The 24,029-nt window shown below is 56.0% G+C and overlaps 2 protein-coding genes across 2 annotated transcripts in view; one reads left to right on the forward strand and one right to left on the reverse strand.

Moving 5' to 3' along the window:
- Positions 1-24,029, forward strand: part of LOC123766393 (uncharacterized) — a 192,007-nt gene that overhangs the window by 17,102 nt on the left and 150,876 nt on the right. The window lies entirely within an intron of this gene.
- LOC138354374 (involucrin-like) lies at positions 3,393-4,972 on the reverse strand. The gene is made up of 2 exons (XM_069308549.1): positions 4,808-4,972; positions 3,393-4,640 (listed from the first exon to the last, which is right to left on the reverse strand). Exons 1-2 carry the CDS (start codon positions 4,970-4,972, stop codon positions 3,393-3,395), a joined length of 1,413 nt encoding a protein of 470 aa, XP_069164650.1.

A 24,029-nucleotide genomic window follows, 5' to 3' on the forward strand; every position in this document is an offset into this window, starting at 1 on the left:
AAAGAGAGTTTTGCAGGCGCTTATTAGGTCATGTGAGATAAAGTGGAGGCTGATTGGGTTTGAGTGTGGGCGTGGCTGACCTTTCCCACTTAACCCATCTGGCCGGCTCCCACGGCACGGTTATGGTGACTGGCCGCCCACGCCGCCCACGCCCGGCACTCCACGCCCGCAGTCGTTCACCCTGGAGTGTAGGCTTGGAGCTGGCGAGGGCGTCTTGGTGGTGTCGCGCAGCAATATCGCGCAGCCATCACGCGCGGCGTGAGGCGCGGGGGTCAGGCGCTGGGATGAGGCGTGTGGGGGGGTGAGGCGGGGGGGGGGGGTGAGGCGGGGGGGGGGGGGGGGGGTGAGGCGGGGGGGGGGGTGAGGCGGGGGGGGGGGTGAGGCGGGGGGGGGGTGAGGCGGGGGGGGGTGAGGGGGGGGGGTGAGGTGTAGGTGAAGCGTAGGGGGTGAGGCGCGGGGGGTTGGGGAGAGGCGCGGGGGGTTGGTGAGGCGCGGGGGGTTGGTGAGAGGCGCGGGGGGGTTGGGGAGAGGCGCGGGGGGGGGGGTTGGGGAGAGGCGCGGGGGGGTTGGGGAGAGGCGCGGGGGGGTTGGGGAGAGGCGCGGGGGGGTTGGGGTGAGGCGTAGGGGGTGAGGCGCGGGGGGGTTGGGGTGAGGCGTAGGGGGTGAGGCGCGGGGGGGTTGGGGTGAGGCGTAGGGGGTGAGGCGCGGGGGGGTTGGGGTGAGGCGTAGGGGGTGAGGCGCGGGGGGGTTGGGGTGAGGCGTAGGGGGTGAGGCGCGGGGGGGGGGGTGAGGTTCGGGGGTGAGGCGCAGGGTGAGGTGCGTGGGGAAGGGTGAGGCGAGGGGGTGATGCACCGGAATGAGGCACGGGTGGGGTGAGGCAGGGCACAAGGGCCACTCCCGGGGTTCTATGCCACAGTCCTCTCACCTAACACACCACTTTTTAAAGGCATCCACCAATCCGTTACAAATGTGACGCATTACTGAAAAAAACACCACCGTTATATTAACGTTTTCCCTCGCCTCGTCTGGAGAGGTTAAGGTGGTGCTTTGTACGTGTCCACTTTGCCCAAACTGTTCCGTTTTGCGCGGAGTGGCAAATAGAGAGAATGGGCCGGAATATGTATAGTGTGGCTGTGTGGTGGGGAGGAATTGAGTGCGGTGTGGGTGAGTGCGGTGTGGGTGAGTGCGGTGTGGGTGAGTGCGGTGTGGGTGAGTGCGGTGTGGGTGAGTGCGGTGTGGGTGAGTGCGGTGTGGGTGAGTGCGGTGTGGGTGAGTGCGGTGTGGGTGAGTGCGGTGTGGGTGAGTGCGGTGTGGGTGAGTGCGGTGTGGGTGAGTGCGGTGTGGGTGAGTGCGGTGTGGGTGAGTGCGGTGTGGGTGAGTGCGGTGTGGGTGAGTGCGGTGTGGGTGAGTGCGGTGTGGGTGAGTGCGGTGTGGGTGAGTGCGGTGTGGGTGAGTGCGGTGTGGGTGAGTGCGGTGTGGGTGAGTGCGGTGTGGGTGAGTGCGGTGTGGGTGAGTGCGGTGTGGGTGAGTGCGGTGTGGGTGAGTGCGGTGTGGGTGAGTGCGGTGTGGGTGAGTGCGGTGTGGGTGAGTGCGGTGTGGGTGAGTGCGGTGTGGGTGAGTGCGGTGTGGGTGAGTGCGGTGTGGGTGAGTGCGGTGTGGGTGAGTGCGGTGTGGGTGAGTGCGGTGTGGGTGAGTGGAAATTTTGGCGAGCGGATGGCTGTTATAGGTCAAGTAGGTCTATTAATTGGTAGGGGAGGCAGATAGTGTGGGTGGGGGAGGCAGATAGTGTGGGTGGGGGTGGCAGATAGTGTGGGTGGGGGTGGCAGATAGTGTGGGTGGGGGAGGCAGATAGTGTGGGTGGGGGAGGCAGATAGTGTGGGTGGGGGAGGCAGATAGTGTGGGTGGGGGAGGCAGATAGTGTGGGTGGGGGAGGCAGATAGTGTGGGTGGGGGAGGCAGATAGTGTGGGTGGGGGTGGCAGATAGTGTGGGTGGGGGTGGCAGATAGTGTGGGTGGGGGAGGCAGATAGTGTGGGTGGGGGAGGCAGATAGTGTGGGTGGGGGAGGCAGATAGTGTGGGTGGGGGAGGCAGATAGTGTGGGTGGGGAAGGCAGATAGTGTGGGTGGGGGAGGCAGATAGTGTGGGTGGGGGTGGCAGATAGTGTGGGTGGGGGAGGCAGATAGTGTGGGTGGGGGTGGCAGATAGTGTGGGTGGGGGAGGCAGATAGTGTGGGTGGGGGAGGCAGATAGTGTGGGTGGGGGAGGCAGATAGTGTGGGTGGGGGAGGCAGATAGTGTGGGTGGGGGTGGCAGATAGTGTGGGTGGGGGAGGCAGATAGTGTGGGTGGGGGAGGCAGATAGTGTGGGTGGGGGAGGCAGATAGTGTGGGTGGGGGAGGCAGATAGTGTGGGTGGGGGAGGCAGATAGTGTGGGTGGGGGTGGCAGATAGTGTGGGTGGGGGAGGCAGATAGTGTGGGTGGGGGAGGCAGATAGTGTGGGTGGGGGAGGCAGATAGTGTGGGTGGGGGAGGTAGTGTGGGTGGGGGAGGTAGTGTGGGTGGGGGAGGCAGATAGTGTGGGTGGGGGTGGTAGATAGTGTGGGTGGGGGAGGCAGATAGTGTGGGTGGGGGTGGCAGATAGTGTGGGTGGGGGTGGCAGATAGTGGGGGTGGGGGTGGCAGATAGTGTGGGTGGGGGTGGCAGATAGTGTGGGTGGGGGTGGCAGATAGTGTGGGTGGGGGAGGCAGATAGTGTGGGTGGGGGAGGCAGATAGTGTGGGTGGGGGAGGCAGATAGTGTGGGTGGGGGAGGCAGATAGTGTGGGTGGGGGTGGCAGATAGTGTGGGTGGGGGTGGCAGATAGTGTGGGTGGGGGAGGCAGATAGTGTGGGTGGGGGAGGCAGATAGTGTGGGTGGGGGTGGCAGATAGTGTGGGTGGGGGAGGCAGGTAGTGTGGGTGGGGGAGGCAGGTAGTGTGGGTGGGGGAGGCAGGTAGTGTGGGTGGGGGAGGCAGGTAGTGTGGGTGGGGGAGGCAGGTAGTGTGGGCGGGGGAGGCAGATAGTGTGGGCGGGGGTGGCAGATAGTGTGGGTGGGGGTGGCAGATAGTGTGGGCGGGGGTGACACATAGCGTGGGTGGAGTGTAGACCAACAGGGTGTGGCTCCACCCACACATAATGACAGACTACCACCAAGGCACCACTATAACAGTGCCAGCTCTAGAGCCAAAAACTACGAGAGGGCTCTTGAAGCGCGGTGTTTATTAGAGTGCACCAGAGTGCAGGCATGAGTGCGAGAGCGTGCGGAGTACCCCGAGTCAACAGATAACGGGGAACCTTTGGGTCAATATTGGGAGTGTTGAGGGTGTTGTGTTGACATGTTTGCCAGCAACAAGGTCAACGCTTACTGTTGTGTGTACTTGAAGTCGTCACTGGCGACGAGTATATTGTCTGGGTCCCTCTGACCCCTGTGTTCTATGTCTAGATCCCTCTGACCCCTGTGTTCTTTGTCTGGGTCCCTCTGACCCCTGTGTTCTATGTCTGGGTCCCTCTGACCCCTGTGTTCTATGTCTGGGTCCCTCTGACCCCTGTGTTCTTTGTCTAGATCCCTCTGACCCCTGTGTTCTATGTCTAGATCCCTCTGACCCCTGTGTTCTTTGTCTGGGTCCCTCTGACTCCTGTGTTCTTTGTCTGGGTCCCTCTGACCCCTGTGTTCTTTGTCTAGATCCCTCTGACCCCTGTGTTCTTTGTCTAGATCCCTCTGACCCCTGTGTTCTTTGTCTAGATCCCTCTGACCCCTGTGTTCTTTGTCTAGATCCCTCTGACCCCTGTGTTCTTTGTCTAGATCCCTCTGACCCCTGTGTTCTTTGTCTGGGTCCCTCTGACCCCTGTGTTCTTTGTCTAGATCCCTCTGACCCCTGTGTTCTTTGTCTAGATCCCTCTGACCCCTGTGTTCTTTGTCTAAGTGCCTCTGACCCCTGTGTTCTTTGTCTGGGTCCCTCTGACCCCTGTGTTCTTTGTCTAGATCCCTCTGACCCCTGTGTTCTTTGTCTGGGTCCCTCTGACCCCTGTGTTCTTTGTCTGGGTCCCTCTGACCCCTGAGTTCTTTGTCTAGATCCCTCTGACCCCTGTGTTCTTTGTCTAGATCCCTCTGACCCCTGTGTTCTTTGTCTGGGTCCCTCTGACCCCTGTGTTCTTTGTCTAGATCCCTCTGACCCCTGTGTTCTTTGTCTAAGTTGCTCTGACCCCTGTGTTCTTTGTCTGGGTCCCTCTGACCCCTGTGTTCTTTGTCTAGATCCCTCTGACCCCTGTGTTCTTTGTCTAGATCCCTCTGACCCCTGTGTTCTTTGTCTAGATCCCTCTGACCCCTGTGTTCTTTGTCTAAGTTGCTCTGACTCCTGTGTTCTTTGTCTAAGTTGCTCTGACTCCTGTGTTCTTTGTCTAGATCCCTCTGACCCCTGTGTTCTTTGTCTGGGTCCCTCTGACCCCTGTGTTCTTTGTCTAAGTGCCTCTGACCCCTGTGTTCTTTGTCTAAGTGCCTCTGACCCCTGTGTTCTTTGTCTGGGTCCCTCTGACCCCTGTGTTCTTTGTCTAAGTGCCTCTGACCCCTGTGTTCTTTGTCTAAGTGCCTCTGAAGACGTAAGCTGCCTGCCTGATAATCGAGGTTCTCCTAGCTTTATGTCGCTAATTGTGAGATTGTTTTTAATAGTGTTGAGTCTGAGTCGGTTGTGAAGATGATGAAGAGGATGGGGCGGAGTACTGGTCCCTGAGGCACCCCGCCCGTTGTGTGTATCCAAGCGGACCGTCTCCGGTTAGTACCTCACTCTCTTCTTGTTTTGTGTCTCCACTTGACGCTCCAGTGTGTTGCTGAACCACTGATCCAAGTCTCGGTATATGACTTCTGCCCCAACCACTTGGGCTGGACGGTAGAGTGTCACACAGGTCGGCGTTCCGTCCCCGACCGTCCAAGTGGTTGGGCACCATTCCATCCCCCCCCCCCCCCGTCCCGTCGCAAACCCTTATCCTGACACACAGACATCACAATAGCGTGATGCATCAAATGAATAAATCCACAAGGGCCGTCATGAGGGTTCGAACCTACGTCCGAGAGGATCCCAGACGCGCCTTAATCGACTGTGCCGCAACATGGTTAATGGAATTGTAACCGGGAGTTCTACTGCCCCCACACGGATCCTGCAGTCTCTCCGAGACACAAACCAGGGTTATATACAATTCCTACACGTACCCGGGCTCTGTTAATTAGTTTTTCTACCTCTTCGCCCTTACTTCATTACACAGAGAAATCTTTTCTTTCTACTTTCTTTTGAACTTTAGTTAAAAGTTCTTTTTAACCACGTCGTGGCACAGTCGATTAAGGAGGCAATGGCAGGGCTGGTGCAGCATACACGGTAATCAAGGATAATACTTTTCAACGCAGAAATGAAGAAAAAGCGCGTATTGAGAACTATGCCTCTTCAACGCAAGCAGAGCTAACTGCCATTGTTATGGCGTTAAGGTTTCTTGAACGGAACACTAATGGTGCAGTGATTTGCACCGACTCAAAAGCAACACTTCAAAGCCTTAGTAAAAATCAGGCAGAAAATCTTGCAATAGTCGCTGAAATTAAGAGAGCTGTGAGAGCACTTACCAATCAGGGAAGAGTCATCAAGTTTCTGTGGATCCCCTCCCATGTTGGAATATGTGGGAATGAACGAGCAGATGTGCTGGCTGCTGAAGGCGCTGAAGGAGACCATATTGAATACTTCATACCCAAGACTCTACTACAAATTAGAGGTATTGTCAGGCAACATCACCGTGACAAGATAACTGAGGAAAGGAGGATAGAAGCACAAACCAGTGAATCTGTACGATGGTACAACATGGTTGCAGCTGGCAATCCCAATCATTATGGCCGAAGAGGAGGAGGACGAGGGAGAGAATCAGTAATAGCGAGAATCCGTCTTGGATACAAATATCCATGGAGATACGGAATGGAAACAACAGTTGATCAGCGAAGTTGCAGAATCTGTGGTGAGAGTGATGGACACCGCCTTGACCACTATCTACGTGAATGTGAACTCCTGAGAGACATTAGAAGTATGTGTTGAATAATAAACCCCACATTGTTTGAGTTAGGAAAACACTATTTGTCAAATATTGATACTGTTCTTAAAAGATTCTCCCATTTTGCACCCGCAAGATAACGTAAGCTTTTATGGGTTGACAGATGTTAATCTTCTTGTTTGAGGAGCTGTTCACTTGAGACAGTTAAGCAAGTCCCAGTTGTGTCTGGGTACAAGTGACAGGATGAACAACCCAGCGGGTTTTCTTCCTTTTGGGGAGTGTTGTACATGCTGTTATGGCGGTATGTTCACTCACAAGATGAGTGGCGCTGCCCAATACTGTCACTATGGCGGTATGTTCACTCACAAGATGAGTGGCGCTGCCCAATACTGTCACTATGGTGGTGTGTCCACTCACAAGATGAGTGGCGCTGCCTAATAATGTCACTATGGTGGTGTGTCCACTCACAAGATGAGTGGCGCTGCCCAATACTGTCACTATGGCGGTGTGTCCACTCACAGGATGAGTGACGCTGCCCAATACTGTCACTATGGCGGTGTGTCCACTCACAAGATGAGTGGCGCTGCCCAATAAACTCGCCCCTCGGGGCAAAATTAAAAAAAAAAAAAAAAAGTCGATTAAGGCGCATCTGTTATCCTCTGGGACGTAGGTTCGAACCCTCATCACGGCCCTTGTGGATTTCTTCCTTATCCTGACCCCTTCCCAGTGCTATACAGTCGTAATGGCTTGGCGCGCTCTCCTGATACATCTAAATTTTCTGTAATAGAAAAACTCTACTAAGTTCGTTAGACAGGATAAATTATGTCGCACCTCACTGTGGTTAGAGGAGAGGTCATGTGACCTTTAATATTGGTGCGACACTCGTATCTCACGCAACTTGATCTTCTTTTCATGTTTAAGTATGACCCTTAAATGTAAATTTTTAGCCGTTTCGACTCGTTAAGACTTCCGGCGGGTGGCAGGTTTGGTGCCGCTACAGGTGTGTAAATACGCGGGACCAGGTATGCTGGTGACAATGAGGCGATAATGAGGGGAAAGCTACCGTGGGAGAGACGATAAAGCCTGGGTGTGAGTGAGATGACGAGGCCTGAGTGACATGACGAGGCCTGAGTGAGCTGACGAGGCCTGAGTGAGCTGACGAGGCCTGAGTGAGATGACGAGGCCTGAGTGACATGACGAGGCCTGAGTGACATGACGAGGCCTGAGTGACATGACGAGGCCTGAGTAACATGACGAGGCCTGAGTGAGCTGACGAGGCCTGAGTGAGCTGACGAGGCCTGAGTAACATGACGAGGCCTGAGTGAGATGACGAGGCCTGAGTGAGATGACGAGGCCAGAGTGAGATGACGAGGCCTGAGTAACATGACGAGGCCTGAGTAACATGACGAGGCCTGAGTGAGATGACGAGGCCTGAGTGAGATGACGAGGCCTGAGTGAGATGACGAGGCCTGAGTGAGATGACGAGGCCTGAGTAACATGACGAGGCCTGAGTAACATGACGAGGCCTGAGTAACATGACGAGGCCTGAGTAACATGACGAGGCCTGAGTAACATGACGAGGCCTGAGTAACATGACGAGGCCTGAGTGAGATGACGAGGCCTGAGTGAGATGACGAGGCCTGAGTGAGATGACGAGGCCTGAGTGACATGACGAGGCCTGAGTGACATGACGAGGCCTGAGTAACATGACGAGGCCTGAGTGAGCTGACGAGGCCTGAGTGAGCTGACGAGGCCTGAGTAACATGACGAGGCCTGAGTGAGATGACGAGGCCTGAGTGAGATGACGAGGCCAGAGTGAGATGACGAGGCCTGAGTAACATGACGAGGCCTGAGTGAGATGACGAGGCCTGAGTGAGATGACGAGGCCTGAGTGAGATGACGAGGCCTGAGTGAGATGACGAGGCCTGAGTAACATGACGAGGCCTGAGTAACATGACGAGGCCTGAGTAACATGACGAGGCCTGAGTAACATGACGAGGCCTGAGTTACATGACGAGGCCTGAGTGAGATGACGAGGCCTGAGTGAGATGACGAGGCCTGAGTGAGATGACGAGGCCTGAGTGACATGACGAGGCCTGAGTGAGATGACGAGGCCTGAGTGAGATGACGAGGCCTGAGTGAGATGACGAGGCCTGAGTGAGATGACGAGGCCTGAGTGAGATGACGAGGCCTGAGTGACATGACGAGGCCTGAGTGAGATGACGAGGCCCGAGTGAGATGACGAGGCCTGAGTGAGATGACGAGGCCTGAGTGAGCTGACGAGGCCTGAGTGAGCTGACGAGGCCTGAGTGAGATGACGAGGCCTGAGTGAGATGACGAGGCCTGAGTAACATGACGAGGCCTGAGTAACATGACGAGGCCTGAGTGACATGACGAGGCCTGAGTGAGATGACGAGGCCTGAGTAACATGACGAGGCCTGAGTAACATGACGAGGCCTGAGTGAGCTGACGAGGCCTGAGTGAGATGACGAGGCCTGAGTGAGCTGACGAGGCCTGAGTGACATGACGAGGCCTGAGTGACATGACGAGGCCTGAGTGACATGACGAGGCCTGAGTGACATGACGAGGCCTGAGTGAGATGACGAGGCCTGAGTAACATGACGAGGCCTGAGTAACATGACGAGGCCTGAGTGAGCTGACGAGGCCTGAGTGAGATGACGAGGCCTGAGTGAGCTGACGAGGCCTGAGTGACATGACGAGGCCTGAGTGACATGACGAGGCCTGAGTGACATGACGAGGCCTGAGTGACATGACGAGGCCTTAGTGACATGACGAGGCCTGAGTGAGATGACGAGGCCTGAGTAACATGACGAGGCCTGAGTGAGCTGACGAGGCCTGAGTGAGCTGACGAGGCCTGAGTGAGCTGACGAGGCCTGAGTGAGCTGACGAGGCCTGAGTGAGCTGACGAGGCCTGAGTGAGCTGACGAGGCCTGAGTGAGCTGACGAGGCCTGAGTGAGCTGACGAGGCCTGAGTGAGCTGACGAGGCCTGAGTGAGCTGACGAGGCCTGAGTGAGCTGACGAGGCCTGAGTGAGCTGACGAGGCCTGAGTGAGCTGACGAGGCCTGAGTGAGCTGACGAGGCCTGAGTGAGCTGACGAGGCCTGAGTGAGCTGACGAGGCCTGAGTGAGCTGACGAGGCCTGAGTGACATGACGAGGCCAGAGTGACATGACGAGGCCTGAGTGAGCTGACGAGGCCTGAGTGAGCTGACGAGGCCTGAGTGAGCTGACGAGGCCTGAGTGAGCTGACGAGGCCTGAGTGAGCTGACGAGGCCTGAGTGAGCTGACGAGGCCTGAGTGAGCTGACGAGGCCTGAGTGAGCTGACGAGGCCTGAGTGAGCTGACGAGGCCTGAGTGAGCTGACGAGGCCTGAGTGAGCTGACGAGGCCTGAGTGAGCTGACGAGGCCTGAGTGAGCTGACGAGGCCTGAGTGAGATGACGAGGTCTGAGTGAGATGACGAGGCCTGAGTAAGCTGACGAGGTCTGAGTGAGCTGACGAGGCCTGAGTGAGATGACGAGGCCTGAGTGACATGACGAGGCCTGAGTGACATGACGAGGCCTGAGTGACATGACGAGGCCTGAGTAACATGACGAGGCCTGAGTGAGCTGACGAGGCCTGAGTGAGCTGACGAGGCCTGAGTGAGCTGACGAGGCCTGAGTGAGATGACGAGGCCTGAGTGAGATGACGAGGCCTGAGTGAGATGACGAGGCCTGAGTGAGATGACGAGGCCTGAGTGACATGACGAGGCCTGAGTGACATGACGAGGCCTGAGTGAGATGACGAGGCCTGAGTGACATGACGAGGCCTGAGTGAGATGACGAGGCCTGAGTGACATGACGAGGCCTGAGTGAGATGACGAGGCCTGAGTGACATGACGAGGCCTGAGTGACATGACGAGGCCTGAGTAACATGACGAGGCCTGAGTAACATGACGAGGCCTGAGTGAGCTGACGAGGCCTGAGTAACATGACGAGGCCTGAGTGAGCTGACGAGGCCTGAGTGACATGACGAGGCCTGAGTGAGCTGACGAGGCCTGAGTGAGCTGACGAGGCCTGAGTCAGGCCCTTCAAGTGTAGGTGAGAGAAAGTCAGCCACGAGCCATTACGGCAGCCATTACTAAGAGCTTGATGGGCGCCACACAATGGCTGTGAATGGCGAGGCTAATGGGCACACTAAACAATGGGAGAAGATGGTAGACATGGGAGAAAGGGGGACAATCTATTGGTCGCGTGGGGGAAGAGGCTGCGTGAATAGGTGACATGCCCAGTGTCAATGGTCTCGCGTCGATCATCGTGTCACCTGGCGAGGGGGCGACGGTCACCTGGCTAGGGGGCGACGGTCACCTGGCGAGGGGGCGACGGTCACCTGGCGAGGGGGCGACGGTCACCTATGGCGAGGGGGCGACGGTCACCTATGGCGAGGGGGCGACGGTCACCTATGGCGAGGGGGCGACGGTCACCTATGGCGAGGGGGCGACGGTCACCTATGGCGAGGGGGCGACGGTCACCTATGGCGAGGGGGCGACGGTCACCTATGGCGAGGGGGCGACGGCCACCTATGGCGAGGGGGTGACAGCCACCTAGCGAGGGGGTGACAGCCACCTAGCGAGGGGGTGACAGCCACCTAGCGAGGGGGTGACAGCCACCTAGCGAGGGGGTGACAGCCACCTAGCGAGGGGGTGACAGCCACCTAGCGACATTGTATGTATTCCCGTTTTGAATGAACAGCATGTTAAAATTTATGAATGCGTCTGTGGGGTCGACCGCTGGATGTAATGGACTTGAGTCGAGGACGGGTTGGTGGAGGTGTGGTGCTGGGTCGGGTGTGTGGAGGTGTGGTACCGAGTCAGGTGTGTGGTGTGGTACTGAGTCAGGTGTGTGTGGGGGTGTGGTACTGAGTCAGGTGTGTGTGGAGGTGTGGTACTGAGTCAGGTGTGTGTGGAGGTGTGGTACTGAGTCAGGTGTGTGTGGAGGTGTGGTACTGAGTCAGGTGTGTGGAGGTGTGGTACTGAGTCAGGTGTGTGGAGGTGTGGTACTGAGTCAGGTGTGTGAAGGTGTGCTACTGAGTCAGGTGTGTGGAGGTGTGGTACTGAGTCAGGTGTGTGGAGGTGTGGTACTGAGTCAGGTGTGTGGAGGTGTACTATTGAGTCAGGTGTGTGGAGGTGTGGTACTGAGTCAGGTGTGTAAGCTTGCTTCTGTGCATGAGGGAGACCACGCCGTATATATTTCTCCAACACTGTTACACAAGACCTTAGAGAGACAGCTGATCTCTCCGAGAGCTTCACGACAGATCTGTTCCACCAGTTGTGTCGCCCTTCTCTTGATTTCTCTCCCAGTAAAAACAAACCAACCTCCTAGCCTAGCCTAGCCTTACCTAGCCTAACCTTACCTAGCCTAGCCTTACCTAGCCTAGCCTAGCCTTACCTAGCCTAGCCTAGCCTAGCCTTACCTAGCCTAGCCTATCCTTACCTAGCCTAGCCTAGCCTTACCTAGCCTAACCTAGCCTTACCTAGCCTAACCTTACCTAGCCTAGCCTTACCTAGCCTAGCCTTACCTAGCCTAGCCTAGCCTTACCTAGCCTAGCCTTACCTAGCCTAACCTTACCTAGCCTAACCTTACCTAGCCTAGCCTAGCCTAACCTTACCTAGCCTAGCCTAGCCTTACCTAGCCTAGCCTTACCTAGCCTAGCCTAACCTAGCCTACACTAGCCTAACCTATCCTTACCTAGCCTAACCTATCCTAGCCTTGCCTAGCCTAGGCTAGGCTAATTGCCCTCCAGTATCTTAATCAAGTTTTGTAACCAAACAAGAATTTCAGGTTTGTATTCGCATTGTATTCAGTCCGTCGTCCGTCCTAAGGTGTCCCAACGTCCAGCAAACGGTCAATGTAAAGTGCCCCTATCCTAACCTACCAGAGGACCCACAACAGAAAACGGAACGGTATGTCACTTTCGCCAGCCGCTTCCATTTTCTAGTACGACAATTTTTAGCCTTATGTAACGCCTACGAGCGAAAAGCGACGTTCTTTGTAGGAGGACAGGCTGTAGGAGGACAGGCTGTAGGAGGACAGGTTGTAGGAGGACAGGTTGTAGGAGGACAGGCTGTAGGAGGACAGGTTGGAGGACAGGTTGTAGGAGGACAGGCTGTAGGAGGACAGGTTGTAGGAGGACAGGTTGTAGGAGTACAGGCTGTAGGAGGACAGGCTGTAGGAGGACAGGTTGTAGGAGGACAGGCTGTAGGAGGACAGGCTGTAGGAGGACAGGCTGTAGGAGGACAGGTTGTAGGAGGACAGGTTGTAGGAGGACAGGCTGTAGGAGGACAGGCTGTAGGAGGACAGGCTGTAGGAGGACAGGTTGTAGGAGGACAGGCTGTAGGAGGACAGGTTGTAGGAGGACAGGTTGTAGGAGTACAGGCTGTAGGAGGACAGGCTGTAGGAGGACAGGCTGTAGGAGGACAGGTTGTAGGAGGACACGTTGTAGGAGTACAGGCTGTAGGAGGACAGGCTGTAGGAGGACAGGCTGTAGGAGGACAGGCTGTAGGAGGACAGGCTGTAGGAGGACAGGCTGTAGGAGGACAGGTTGTAGGAGGACAGGTTGTAGGAGGACAGGCTGTAGGAGGACAGGCTGTAGGAGGACAGGCTGTAGGAGGACAGGTTGTAGGAGGACAGGTTGTGGGAGGACAGGCTGTTGGAGGACAGGCTGTACGAGGACAGGTTGTAGGAGGACAGGCTGTTGGAGGACAGGCTGTACGAGGACAGGCTGTAGGAGGACTGGTTGTGGGAGGACAGGCTGTTGGAGGACAGGCTGTAGGAGGACAGGTTGTAGGAGGACAGGCTGTAGGAGGACAGGCTGTAGGAGGACAGGCTGTAGGAGGACAGGTTGTAGGAGGACAGGCTGTAGGAGGACAGGTTGTAGGAGGACAGGCTGTACGAGGACAGGCTGTAGGAGGACAGGCTGTAGGAGGACAGGCTGTAGGAGGACAGGTTGTAGGAGGACAGGCTGTAGGAGGACAGGCTGTAGGAGGACAGGCTGTAGGAGGACTGGTTGTGGGAGGACAGGCTGTAGGAGGACAGGCTGTAGGAGGACAGGTTATACGAGGACAGGCTGTACGAGGACAGGTTGTAGGAGGACAGGCTGTACGAGGACAGGCTGTACGAGGACAGGCTGTACGAGGACAGGCTGTAGGAGGACAGGCTGTACGAGGACTGGTTGTGGGAGGACTGGTTGTGGGAGGACAGGCTGTAGTGTGAGGTAGAGCCAGCAGTGTGAGGTAGAGCCACCAGTATGAGGTAGAGCCAACAGTGTGAGGTAGAGCCAACAGTGTGAGGTAGAGCCAACAGTGTGAGGTAGAGCCAGCAGTGTGAGGTAGAGCCACCAGTATGAGGTAGAGCCAACAGTGTGAGGTAGAGCCAACAGTGTGAGGTAGAGCCAACAACAGTGTGAGGTAGAGCCACCAGTGTGAGGTAGAGCCACCAGTGTGAGGTAGAGCCACCAGTGTGAGGTAGAGCCACCAGTGTGAGGTAGAGCCACCAGTGTGAGGTAGAGCCACCAGTGTGAGGTAGAGCCACCAGTGTGAGGTAGAGCCACCAGTGTGAGGTAGAGCCACCAGTGTGAGGTAGAGCCAACAGTGTGAGTTAGAGCCACCAGTGTGAGGTAGAGCCACCAGTGTGAGGTAGAGCCACCAGTGTGAGGTAGAGCCACCAGTGTGAGGTAGAGCCACCAGTGTGAGGTAGAGCCACCAGTGTGAGGTAGAGCCACCAGTGTGAGGTAGAGCCAGCAGTGTGAGGTAGAGCCAGCAGTGTGAGGTAGAGCCAACAGTGTGAGGTAGAGCCACCAGTGTGAGGTAGAGCCACCAGTGTGAGGTAGAGCCAGCAGTGTGAGGTAGAGCCAACAGTGTGAGGTAGAGCCACCAGTGTGAGGTAGAGCCACCAGTGTGAGGTAGAGCCACCAGTGTGAGGTAGAGCCACCAGTGTGAGGTAGAGCCAGCAGTGTGAGGTAGAGCCAACAGTGTGAGGTACAGCCAACAGTGTGAGGTACAGCCAACAGTGTGAGGTAGAGCCACCAGTGTGAGGTACAGCCAACAGTGTGAGGTAGAGCCACCAGTGTGAGGTAGAGCCAGCAGTGTGAGGTAGAGCCAGCAGTGTGAGGTAGAGCCAGCAGTGTGAGGTAGAGCCACCAGTGTGAGGTAGAGCCACCAGTGTGAGGTAGAGCCACCAGTGTGAGGTAGAGCCACCAGTGTGAGGTAGAGCCACCAGTGTGAGGTAGAGCCACCAGTGTGAGGTAGAGCCACCAGTGTGAGGTAGAGCCACCAGTGTGAGGTAGAGCCACCAGTGTGAGGTAGAGCCACCAGTGTGAGGTAGAGCCACCAGTGTGAGGTAGAGCCAACAGTGTGAGGTAGAGCCACCAGTGTGAGGTAGAGCCACCAGTGTGAGGTAGAGCCAGCAGTGTGAGGTAGAGCCAGCAGTGTGAGGTAGAGCCAGCAGTGTGAGGTAGAGCCAACAGTGTGAGGTAGAGCCACCAGTGTGAGGTAGAGCCACCAGTGTGAGGTAGAGCCACCAGTGTGAGGTAGAGCCAGCAGTGTGAGGTAGAGCCACCAGTGTGAGGTAGAGCCACCAGTGTGAGGTAGAGCCAACAGTGTGAGGTAGAGCCACCAGTGTGAGGTAGAGCCACCAGTGTGAGGTAGAGCCACCAGTGTGAGGTAGAGCCACCAGTGTGAGGTAGAGCCACCAGTGTGAGGTAGAGCCAGCAGTGTGAGGTAGAGCCACCAGTGTGAGGTAGAGCCACCAGTGTGAGGTAGAGCCACCAGTGTGAGGTAGAGCCACCAGTGTGAGGTAGAGCCACCAGTGTGAGGTAGAGCCACCAGTGTGAGGTAGAGCCAGCAGTGTGAGGTAGAGCCACCAGTGTGAGGTAGAGCCACCAGTGTGAGGTAGAGCCACCAGTGTGAGGTAGAGCCACCAGTGTGAGGTAGAGCCACCAGTGTGAGGTAGAGCCACACTCGATGGAACAGCAACAGTTATGAGGGAGACCGCTGCATGAGTGCGTGATCACTCCTGATTACTCTTTACTGTCGCGTTCAAATCACTCGCGGTCTCTCTCGCGGTCTCTCTCTCTCTCTCTCTCACTCACTCACGAGGGGGGGGGGCCTGGTAGCCTGGTGGATACCGCGCAGGGCTCATAATTCTGTGACGGGGGTTCGATTCCCGCATCCGGCAGAAACAAATGGGCAAAGTTTCTTTCACCCTGAATGTCCCCTGTTACCTAGCAGTAAATAGGTACCTGGGAGTTAGTCAGCTGTCACGAGCTGCTTCCTGGGGTGTGTGTGTGTGGTGTGGGGAAAAAAAGTAGTTAGTAAACAGTTGATTGATAGTTGAGAGGCGGGCCGAAAGAGCAAAGCTTAACCCCCGCAAACACAACTAGGTGAATACACACACACACACACACACACACACACACACACACACACACACACACTGGGGCACTGGTAGCTGAGTGGACAGCACGCTGAATACGTAGTCATGGGGACCGGGGTTCGATTCCCGGCGCCGGCGGAAACAGATGGGCAGATGGTTGGTTAGTTAGTAGTTAGTAACAGTTGTTTGACTGACAGTTGAGAGACGGGCGGAAAGAGCAGAGCTCAACCCCCGCAAGCACAACTAGGTACACACACAGAGCGCGAGCACCCACACTGGACCACAAGGAAGAGAGCGGGCCCTCCATCAAGGGTGCCGGGGTGTAAACAAACACAGAGCCTACAACAACAACAGGCCGTGAGACAAGACCTACAAGGGCCACTCTTCCTCCGCTTGTTCACGAGAGGGGTAATTATCCTGATGGTTCCGTACACTTAATTAGGGTTGAGTTAATTACAGGCTGGAGTGAGGAGAGAGGCGCCGTCCTCGGGGCCCTCTCTTGAGGACACTCCTAAGATGGCCAGGTTGTTAGACACTGTTGTTGTTTAAGATTCGCTATCTGGAACAAAAAGTTCCAAGTAGCACGGGCTATGGCGATCCCGTAGGAGCCCACTCTAGACGCTGTCTTTGGTCCAGACACAACGAGGTGGTTGGTCCACCTTATGTGATATTCACTCCTATGGTGGAGTGGATATCACATAAGGGCAAATGGAGGAGACCTTTGACAAGCCGCCGGCTTCCTGTCCTCTTCGAGGATAAAGCGCTCGGGTAAATTCAGGTAAATATGATCGGCACGCTGGTTGAGCGGTTATCTTATAGCGGGTTAGCGGTTCACTCGGTCCCCAGTTCGAAGCGCCCGAACGAAGCCAGGTTTGTTCGGGTTCGGAGTTGGCTGACAGACGTTATGCTATGGAGCGCAGATGTTGCGGAGCGCAGATGTTGCGCAGCGCACATGTTGCGGAGCGCACATGTTGCGGAGCGCACATGTTGCAGAGCGCACATGTTGCAGAGCGCACATGTTGCAGAGCGCACATGTTGCGGAGCGCACATGTTGCGGAGCGCACATGTTGCGGAGCGCACATGTTGCGGAGCGCACATGTTGCGGAGCGCACATGTTGCGGAGCGCACATGTTGCGGAGCGCACATGTTGCGGAGCGCACATGTTGCGGAGCGCACATGTTGCGGAGCGCACATGTTGCGGAGCGCACATGTTGCGGAGCGCACATGTTGCGGAGCGCACATGTTGCGGAGCGCACATGTTGCGGAGCGCACATGTTGCGGAGCGCAGATGTTGTAGAGGGCAGAGGGTAAAGGTTGGGGAGGGGCGGGGACACGTCACCCCCGCAGCAACAAGGATGCTGGTGGTGGTAGCCGCAGATGAGAGAGGAACTAACTTGTTACAAAGTTTTTATGACGTTAGAAAATTTTTACAACTTGCTAGATAGTTTTTTACAACTTGTTAGACGTTACAACTTGTTCAAACGTGATATTTGGAGGCGTAGGAGGACCTGGACCAGTGTTTAACTTAGCTTTGTGTTGCTTCCCATGTATCCGAGAGGTGACCTTTGACTCCGCCAGCGGAACCGTGCAACCATGCAAGAGACCAAAGGTCACCCGTCCCTGCCTCTTCTTGCTGGCCGGACGACGCTAGCCCAAGCCCGGCGTCTTCCATTGTCCGGACAGCTGAGAAAATGGGGGGAAAGAATTGAAGGAGCTCACATGGTAGGCTTGTAAAGACTAAAAGATAAGGGCGAGGGATTGGAAGAAGTGCATTGATGGTATGAGGGATGAGGGTATGAGGGAAGGGCAGGAGCTCACCTGCTGGTCTAGACCCACCCGGGCACACCATTGATGGGTGGTTTGAGGTGTACAGGTGCGCGGAACACAGGTACACCCCTGGCTTGAGGTGTACAGGTGCGCGGAACACAGGTACACCCCCGGCATGAGGTGTACAGGTGCACGGAACACATGTACACCCTCGGCTTGAGGTGTACAGGTGCGCGGAACACAGGTACACCCCCGGCTTGAGGTGTACAGGTGCGCGGAACACATGTACATCCCTGGTTTGAGGTGTACATGTGCGCGGAACACAGGTACACCCCTGGCTTGCGGTGTACAGATGCGCGGAACACAGGTACACCCCCAGCATGAGGTGTACAGGTGCACGGAACACCTATGAGGTGTACAGGTGCACGGAACACATGTTCAACCCGCGGCTTGAGGTGTACAGGTGCGACTGGCCCGCCGAGCTAAGCCGCGCCCTTGGCTTACTTTTCTCGTTGAAGAAGCCCGTGATTGAGAAGTTGTGTGGTCGCAACATGCTTGTGGTGGGGGGGGGGGGGTGTGTTAGTATAGGATTGGTCACTAACGGGAGGGAGGGGGGGGGGGGAAGATGAGGGCTGGTGGCGGAACAGTTTGGCACAAAGTGGTGACAATGTTGGTCACCCCCTCCCCCCTGCACCTTGTGGGTGTACCCATAATACCAGCATTAGGTAAACAGACACACACACACACACACACACACACACACACACACACAGGGGGGGGGGGAATGATCAGTGGCTGGAGTGGAGTGGCATGACATGATCACCACATTCAAGATTCTGAAGGGAATTGATAGGGTAGATAAAGACAGTCTATTTAACACAAGGGGAACACGCACAAGGGGACACAGGTGGAAACTGAGTGCCCAAATGAGCCACAGAGATATTAGAAAGAACTTTTTTAGTGTCAGAGTGGTTGACAAATGGAATGCATTAGGCAGTGATGTGGTGGAGGCTGACTCCATACACAGTTTCAAATGTAGATATGACAGAGCCCGATAGGCTCAGGAACCTGTACACCAGTTGATTGACGGTTGAGAGGCGGGACCAAAGAGCCAGAGCTCAACCCCCGCAAACACAACTAGGTGAGTACAGGGGGAGCCAAGAATGCCCCAGAGGCCATAGAAGATGGAGGGAAGCCGTCGTCACCGACCAGACCCTCAGTGGCCGCCTCCCACACTTGACACACCGACAGTATGGCGTCAGAGGCGTTACACACACTGACGAATGGTCACGTGGCCTTCACTAACCTAGACAAGGAAATCTTTACAATATTGTAGACCTTTACAGCACATTTTAGGCCCCATCCTACAGTACGCAGCACCGGCATGTCCCCCTCCCCCCCACCAGATACCTCTCCCTCTACCATACCCCGCCCCATCCCCCCTAGTTACCTCACTGCTCCCCCTTCCGTTACCTCAGTAGGCACCAGACCCCATCCACCAGCCTGCAGGGGTACCACGCCAGTACCAAGTAATATATTTACATCAGCTCTGGCAGCGTCAAGACCGTTGAGAGAAGCAGAGTGGTGGGAGGGAATATTTCCTGAAGGTGTGTTCACCGTTCCTGAACGGCTCTGGTGCACACCCGCCGCTTTGACGCACTCCCGCTCCTTGCGACCCACGGCTATAGTCAGCGTGTTCTTCACTACTGACTCCTTACATGGCTCCTTAAGTCACAAGAGCACTGGATTGTTCCGTCATTTCTTGTTTTAAGATTTATGCTAATTTTTGACTCCTGGATTGTATCTTGTTGTGGGTGTTGCCTGTGTGTTTGTAGTGTGTTGTGGGTGTTGCCTGTGTGTTTGTAGTGTGTTGTGGGTGTTGCCTGTGTGTTTGTAGTGTGTTGTGGGTGTTGCCTGTGTGTTTGTAGTGTGTTGTGGGTGCTGCCTGGGTGTTTGTAGTGTGTTGTGGGTGTTGCCTGTGTGTTTGTAGTGTGTTGTGGGTGCTGCCTGTGTGTTTGTAGTGTGTTGTGGGTGTTGCCTGGGTGTTTGTAGTGTGTTGTGGGTGTTGCCTGTGTGTTTGTAGTGTGTTGTGGGTGTTGCCTGGGTGTTTGTAGTGTGTTGTGGGTGTTGCCTGTGTGTTTGTAGTGTGTTGTGGGTGTTGCCTGTGTGTTTGTAGTGTGTTGTGGGTGTTGCCTGGGTGTTTGTAGTGTGTTGTTGGTGTTGCCTGGGTGTTTGTAGTGTGTTGTTGGTGTTGCCTGTGTGTTTGTAGTGTGTTGTGGGTGTTGCCTGGGTGTTTGTAGTGTGTTGTGGGTGCTGCCTGGGTGTTTGTAGTGTGTTGTTGGTGTTGCCTGGGTGTTTGTAGTGTGTTGTGGGTGTTGCCTGTGTGTTTGTAGTGTGTTGTGGGTGTTGCCTGTGTGTTTGTAGTGTGTTGTGGGTGTTGCCTGTGTGTTTGTATCTTGTTGTGGGTGTTGCCTGTGTGTTTGTATCTTGTTGTGGGTGCTGCCTGTGTGTTTGTATCTTGTTGTGGGTGCTGCCTGTGTGTTTGTATCTTGTTGTGGGTGCTGCCTGTGTGTTTGTATCTTGTTGTGGGTGCTGCCTGTGTGTTTGTATCTTGTTGTGGGTGCTGCCTGTGTGTTTGTATCTTGTTATGGGTGCTGCCTGTGTGTTTGTATCTTGTTGTGGGTGCTGCCTGTGTGTTTGTATCTTGTTGTGGGTGCTGCCTGTGTGTTTGTAGTGTGTTGTGGGTGTTGCCTGTGTGTTTGTATCTTGTTGTGGGTGTTGCCTGTGTGTTTGTATCTTGTTGTGGGTGTTGCCTGTGTGTTTGTATCTTGTTGTGGGTGCTGCCTGGGTGTTTGTAGTGTGTTGTGGGTGCTGCCTGGGTGTTTGTAGTGTGTTGTGGGTGCTGCCTGTGTGTTTGTAGTGTGTTGTGGGTGTTGCCTGTGTGTTTGTAGTGTGTTGTGGGTGTTGCCTGTGTGTTTGTAGTGTGTTGTGGGTGTTGCCTGGGTGTTTGTAGTGTGTTGTGGGTGTTGCCTGTGTGTTTGTATCTTGTTGTGGGTGCTGCCTGGGTGTTTGTAGTGTGTTGTGGGTGCTGCCTGGGTGTTTGTAGTGTGTTGTGGGTGCTGCCTGGGTGTTTGTAGTGTGTTGTGGGTGCTGCCAGCGTGTTTGTAGTGTGTTGTGGGTGCTGCCTGTGTGTTTGTAGTGTGTTGTGGGTGTTGCCTGTGTGTTTGTAGTGTGTTGTGGGTGCTGCCAGCGTGTTTGTAGTGTGTTGTGGGTGCTGCCAGCGTGTTTGTAGTGTGTTGTGGGTGCTGCCAGCGTGTTTGTAGTGTGTTGTGGGTGCTGCCAGCGTGTTTGTAGTGTGTTGTGGGTGCTGATAGTGGCCGTTACAGGCGCCGTGTAGTGGTGGCTCGCGTTTCTTCACGTTCCTCAAACACCGTCACCACACACACGCAGGTACACACACACGCAGGTACACACACACGCAGGTACATACACACGCAGGTACACATGCTTGTTTACCTATACCTACCTAATTAGGTATCTACCTAGTCATGTACCTACCTCTCTACCAGTCCTTCCTACCTACCTACGGCGGATTAGCACCAGCACACCATACAACCTGCACCTCAGGCCTTCCAGCTGACCACACCAGGAGTGGGCACCGGGGCAGTGTGGCGGGCCCCCTCAACAAACCCCCCCCCCCAGGGGCAGGGGAAGAGTAACGGACCGCCCCCCCCCCCACATATTAATTATGCAATATACCCCAGCAACATGTATCGCAACACATTAATATAACGTTATATTCTTATATGCCACATAGTTGGCCAGTATGTCGTCTTATCAGTGTAAATCACATGTAAATCGCTTACATATCTCGTGTGTGTGTGTGTGTGTGTGTGTGTGTGTGTGTGTGTGTGTGTGTGTGTGTGTGTGTGTGTGTGTGTGTGTGTGTGTGTGTGTGTGTCATAGAGGGCCACGAAGAGACATCACACAAGTGACAGCCAGGAGGTGGCAGCCGTGACAAACAGGTGACTGACATGTTAGTGTCAACACTGTCATAGTGGTCTATAAGGTTTTATTATTATTATTATTATTTTCTACCACAGACGTGGCCGGACATTTACAATGCTAACCAACATATATACATTTTCTTCTGTCCTCCATGGACAGGGTTAGAGAAGTGTTAAACATATAGTTCAAGGGTTTATTGAACAACCACAGAAGGTGATTCGGTGCTTTTAAAATGCTAAGCTAACCTACATACGTAAATACATAGATACACATATTTACGTATGTCCTACATAAAGTGTTTGATGTGTCTTTTACAGTGTCATTAATGTACATTCACAAAGGTGAAATGTAATTCTGATCAGCTTCCATATATACTTTATACCCATACATATACATACACACACACACACACACACACACACATGTACACATACATATATACATACATGTATACATACATATACACACACATGCATTCACATACATTTGTCTCTTTTACTCTGACAGGGTGAGATAGCTGATAAAGAAACTAGTGTGCAATTAAGCACCTAATCACTGAAGGTGATGAAGGTGCTTTTACAAGCTCAGGTTATAAAGTTACATCATATACATACATTGTATAACTGATACATTACATGGCCAATCTTGGGTACAAGTCCAATATATCATCAAGTGTTCCAGTACTCATATAGTAACTACAGAGTTCAGCATACCTCAGCCCAGGAGGGCGAAAGTCAGTCAGTATGGGACATTCTACAATATAATGTTCAAGAGAGTGCATGTTTTCTCTTTCACAAAGTTGACACATTGTGTATTGTACACTTTCACAAAGTTGACACATTGTGTATTGTACACTTTCACAAAGTTGACACATTGTGTATTGGACACTTTCACAAAGTTGACACATTGTGTATTGGACACTTTCACAAAGTTGACACATTGTGTATTGGACACTTTCACAAAGTTGACACATGGTGTATTGGACACTTTCACAAAGTTGACACATTGTGTGGGTTAACAGTTCTCCTTCACTGGAGTCAGCGCCCGCCAGCCCAAGATGCTGACAGCGCCCCGCGGCTGCCCTCAGCTGCTCCTTACGGCTGCCCACCTCACCAGGAGGCTCTACAAAGACACAAAGTTTTCATTCTGAAAGCAGAAGTGTTTGTGCCGTGGTGCTGGAAGATAACAGCCTATATGGCATGGGAGAGGTGTAGTGAGGGGGGTGGGGGTTACAGGTGTGTCGCCAGGTGTGTGTTCTCCGCAGGTGTGTGGTGAGCAGCGGGCTGGTGTACACCTAAGGGTCCCCTGTGTGACCCTGACGTGTACACCCTACACTGTGGGTGTACCAGCCCACAGTGGTGTTGGTCCCCCCCCCCCCAGTACACACACATGCTGAGTGTGCAGGTGTGCGACAGAGAACACCTGCTGCCGCTGCCTGGGGCCACATGTACGGTATCCAAGCCTCGTACACGGGGCCCCCCCAGGCCTCGTACACCTGGCCCCCAGGCCTCGTACACGGGGCCCCCAGGCCTCGTACACGGGGGCCCCCCCAGGCCTCGTACACGGGGGCCCCCCCAGGCCTCGTACACGGGGGCCCCCCCAGGCCTCGTACACGGGGCCCCCCCAGGCCTCGTACACGGGGCCCCCCCAGGCCTCGTACACGGGGCCCCCCAGGCCTCGTACACGGGGCCCCCCCAGGCCTCGTACACGGGGCCCCCCCAGGCCTCGTACACGGGGCCCCCCCAGGCCTCGTACACGGGGCGCCCCCAGGCCTCGTACACGGGGCCCCCCCAGGCCTCGTACACGGGGCCCCCCCAGGCCTCGTACACGAAGCCCCCCCAGGCCTCGTACACGGGGCCCCCCCCAGGCCTCGTACACGGGGCCCCCCCCAGGCCTCGTACACGGGGCCCCCCAGGCCTCGTACACGGGGCCCCCCAGGCCTCGTACACGGGGCCCCCCCAGGCCTCGTACACGGGGCCCCCCAGGCCTCGTACACGGGGCCCCCCCAGGCCTCGTACACGGGGCCCCCCCAGGCCTCGTACACGGGGCCCCCCAGGCCTCGTACACGGGGCCCCCCCAGGCCTCGTACACGGGGCCCCCCCAGGCCTCGTACACGAAGCCCCCCCAGGCCTCGTACACGGGGCCCCCCCCAGGCCTCGTACACGGGGCCCCCCCAGGCCTCGTACACGGGGCCCCCCAGGCCTCGTACACGGGGCCCCCCCAGGCCTCGTACACGGGGCCCCCCCAGGCCTCGTACACGGGGCCCCCCCAGGCCTCGTACACGGGGCCCCCCCAGGCCTCGTACACGGGGCCCCCCAGGCCTCGTACACGGGGCCCCCCCAGGCCTCGTACACGGGGCCCCCCAGGCCTCGTACACGGGGCCCCCCCAGGCCTCGTACACGGGGCCCCCCCAGGCCTCGTACACCTGGCCCCCCAGGCCTCGTACACGGGGCCCCCCCAGGCCTCGTACACGGGGCCCCCCCAGGCCTCGTACACGGGGCCCCCCCAGGCCTCGTACACGGGGCCCCCCCAGGCCTCGTACACGGGGCCCCCCAGGCCTCGTACACGGGGCCCCCCCAGGCCTCGTACACGGGGCCCCCCAGGCCTCGTACACGTGGGCCCCCAGGCCTCGTACACGTGGGCCCCCAGGCCTCGTACACCTGGCCCCCAGGCCTCGTACACCTGGCCCCCAGGCCTCGTACACCTGGCCCCCAGGCCTCGTACACCTGGCCCCCAGGCCTCGTACACCTGGCCCCCAGGCCTCGTACACCTGGC

The sequence above is a fragment of the Procambarus clarkii genome, chromosome 62 (assembly GCF_040958095.1).
Source record: "Procambarus clarkii isolate CNS0578487 chromosome 62, FALCON_Pclarkii_2.0, whole genome shotgun sequence".
NCBI classification, from domain to species: domain Eukaryota; kingdom Metazoa; phylum Arthropoda; class Malacostraca; order Decapoda; family Cambaridae; genus Procambarus; species Procambarus clarkii.

What these genes read in the sequence shown, in the direction of transcription:
- LOC138354374 (XM_069308549.1), bottom strand. Translation starts at nt 4,972, where the DNA reads ATGGTGCCCAACCACTTGGACGGTCGGGGACGGAACGCCGACCTGTGT. An exon ending in CAAAACAAGAAGAGAGTGAG is followed by an intron (nt 4,641 to 4,807) that starts GTACTAACCGGA and finishes CTCGATTATCAG; the next exon opens with GCAGGCAGCTTACGTCTTCA.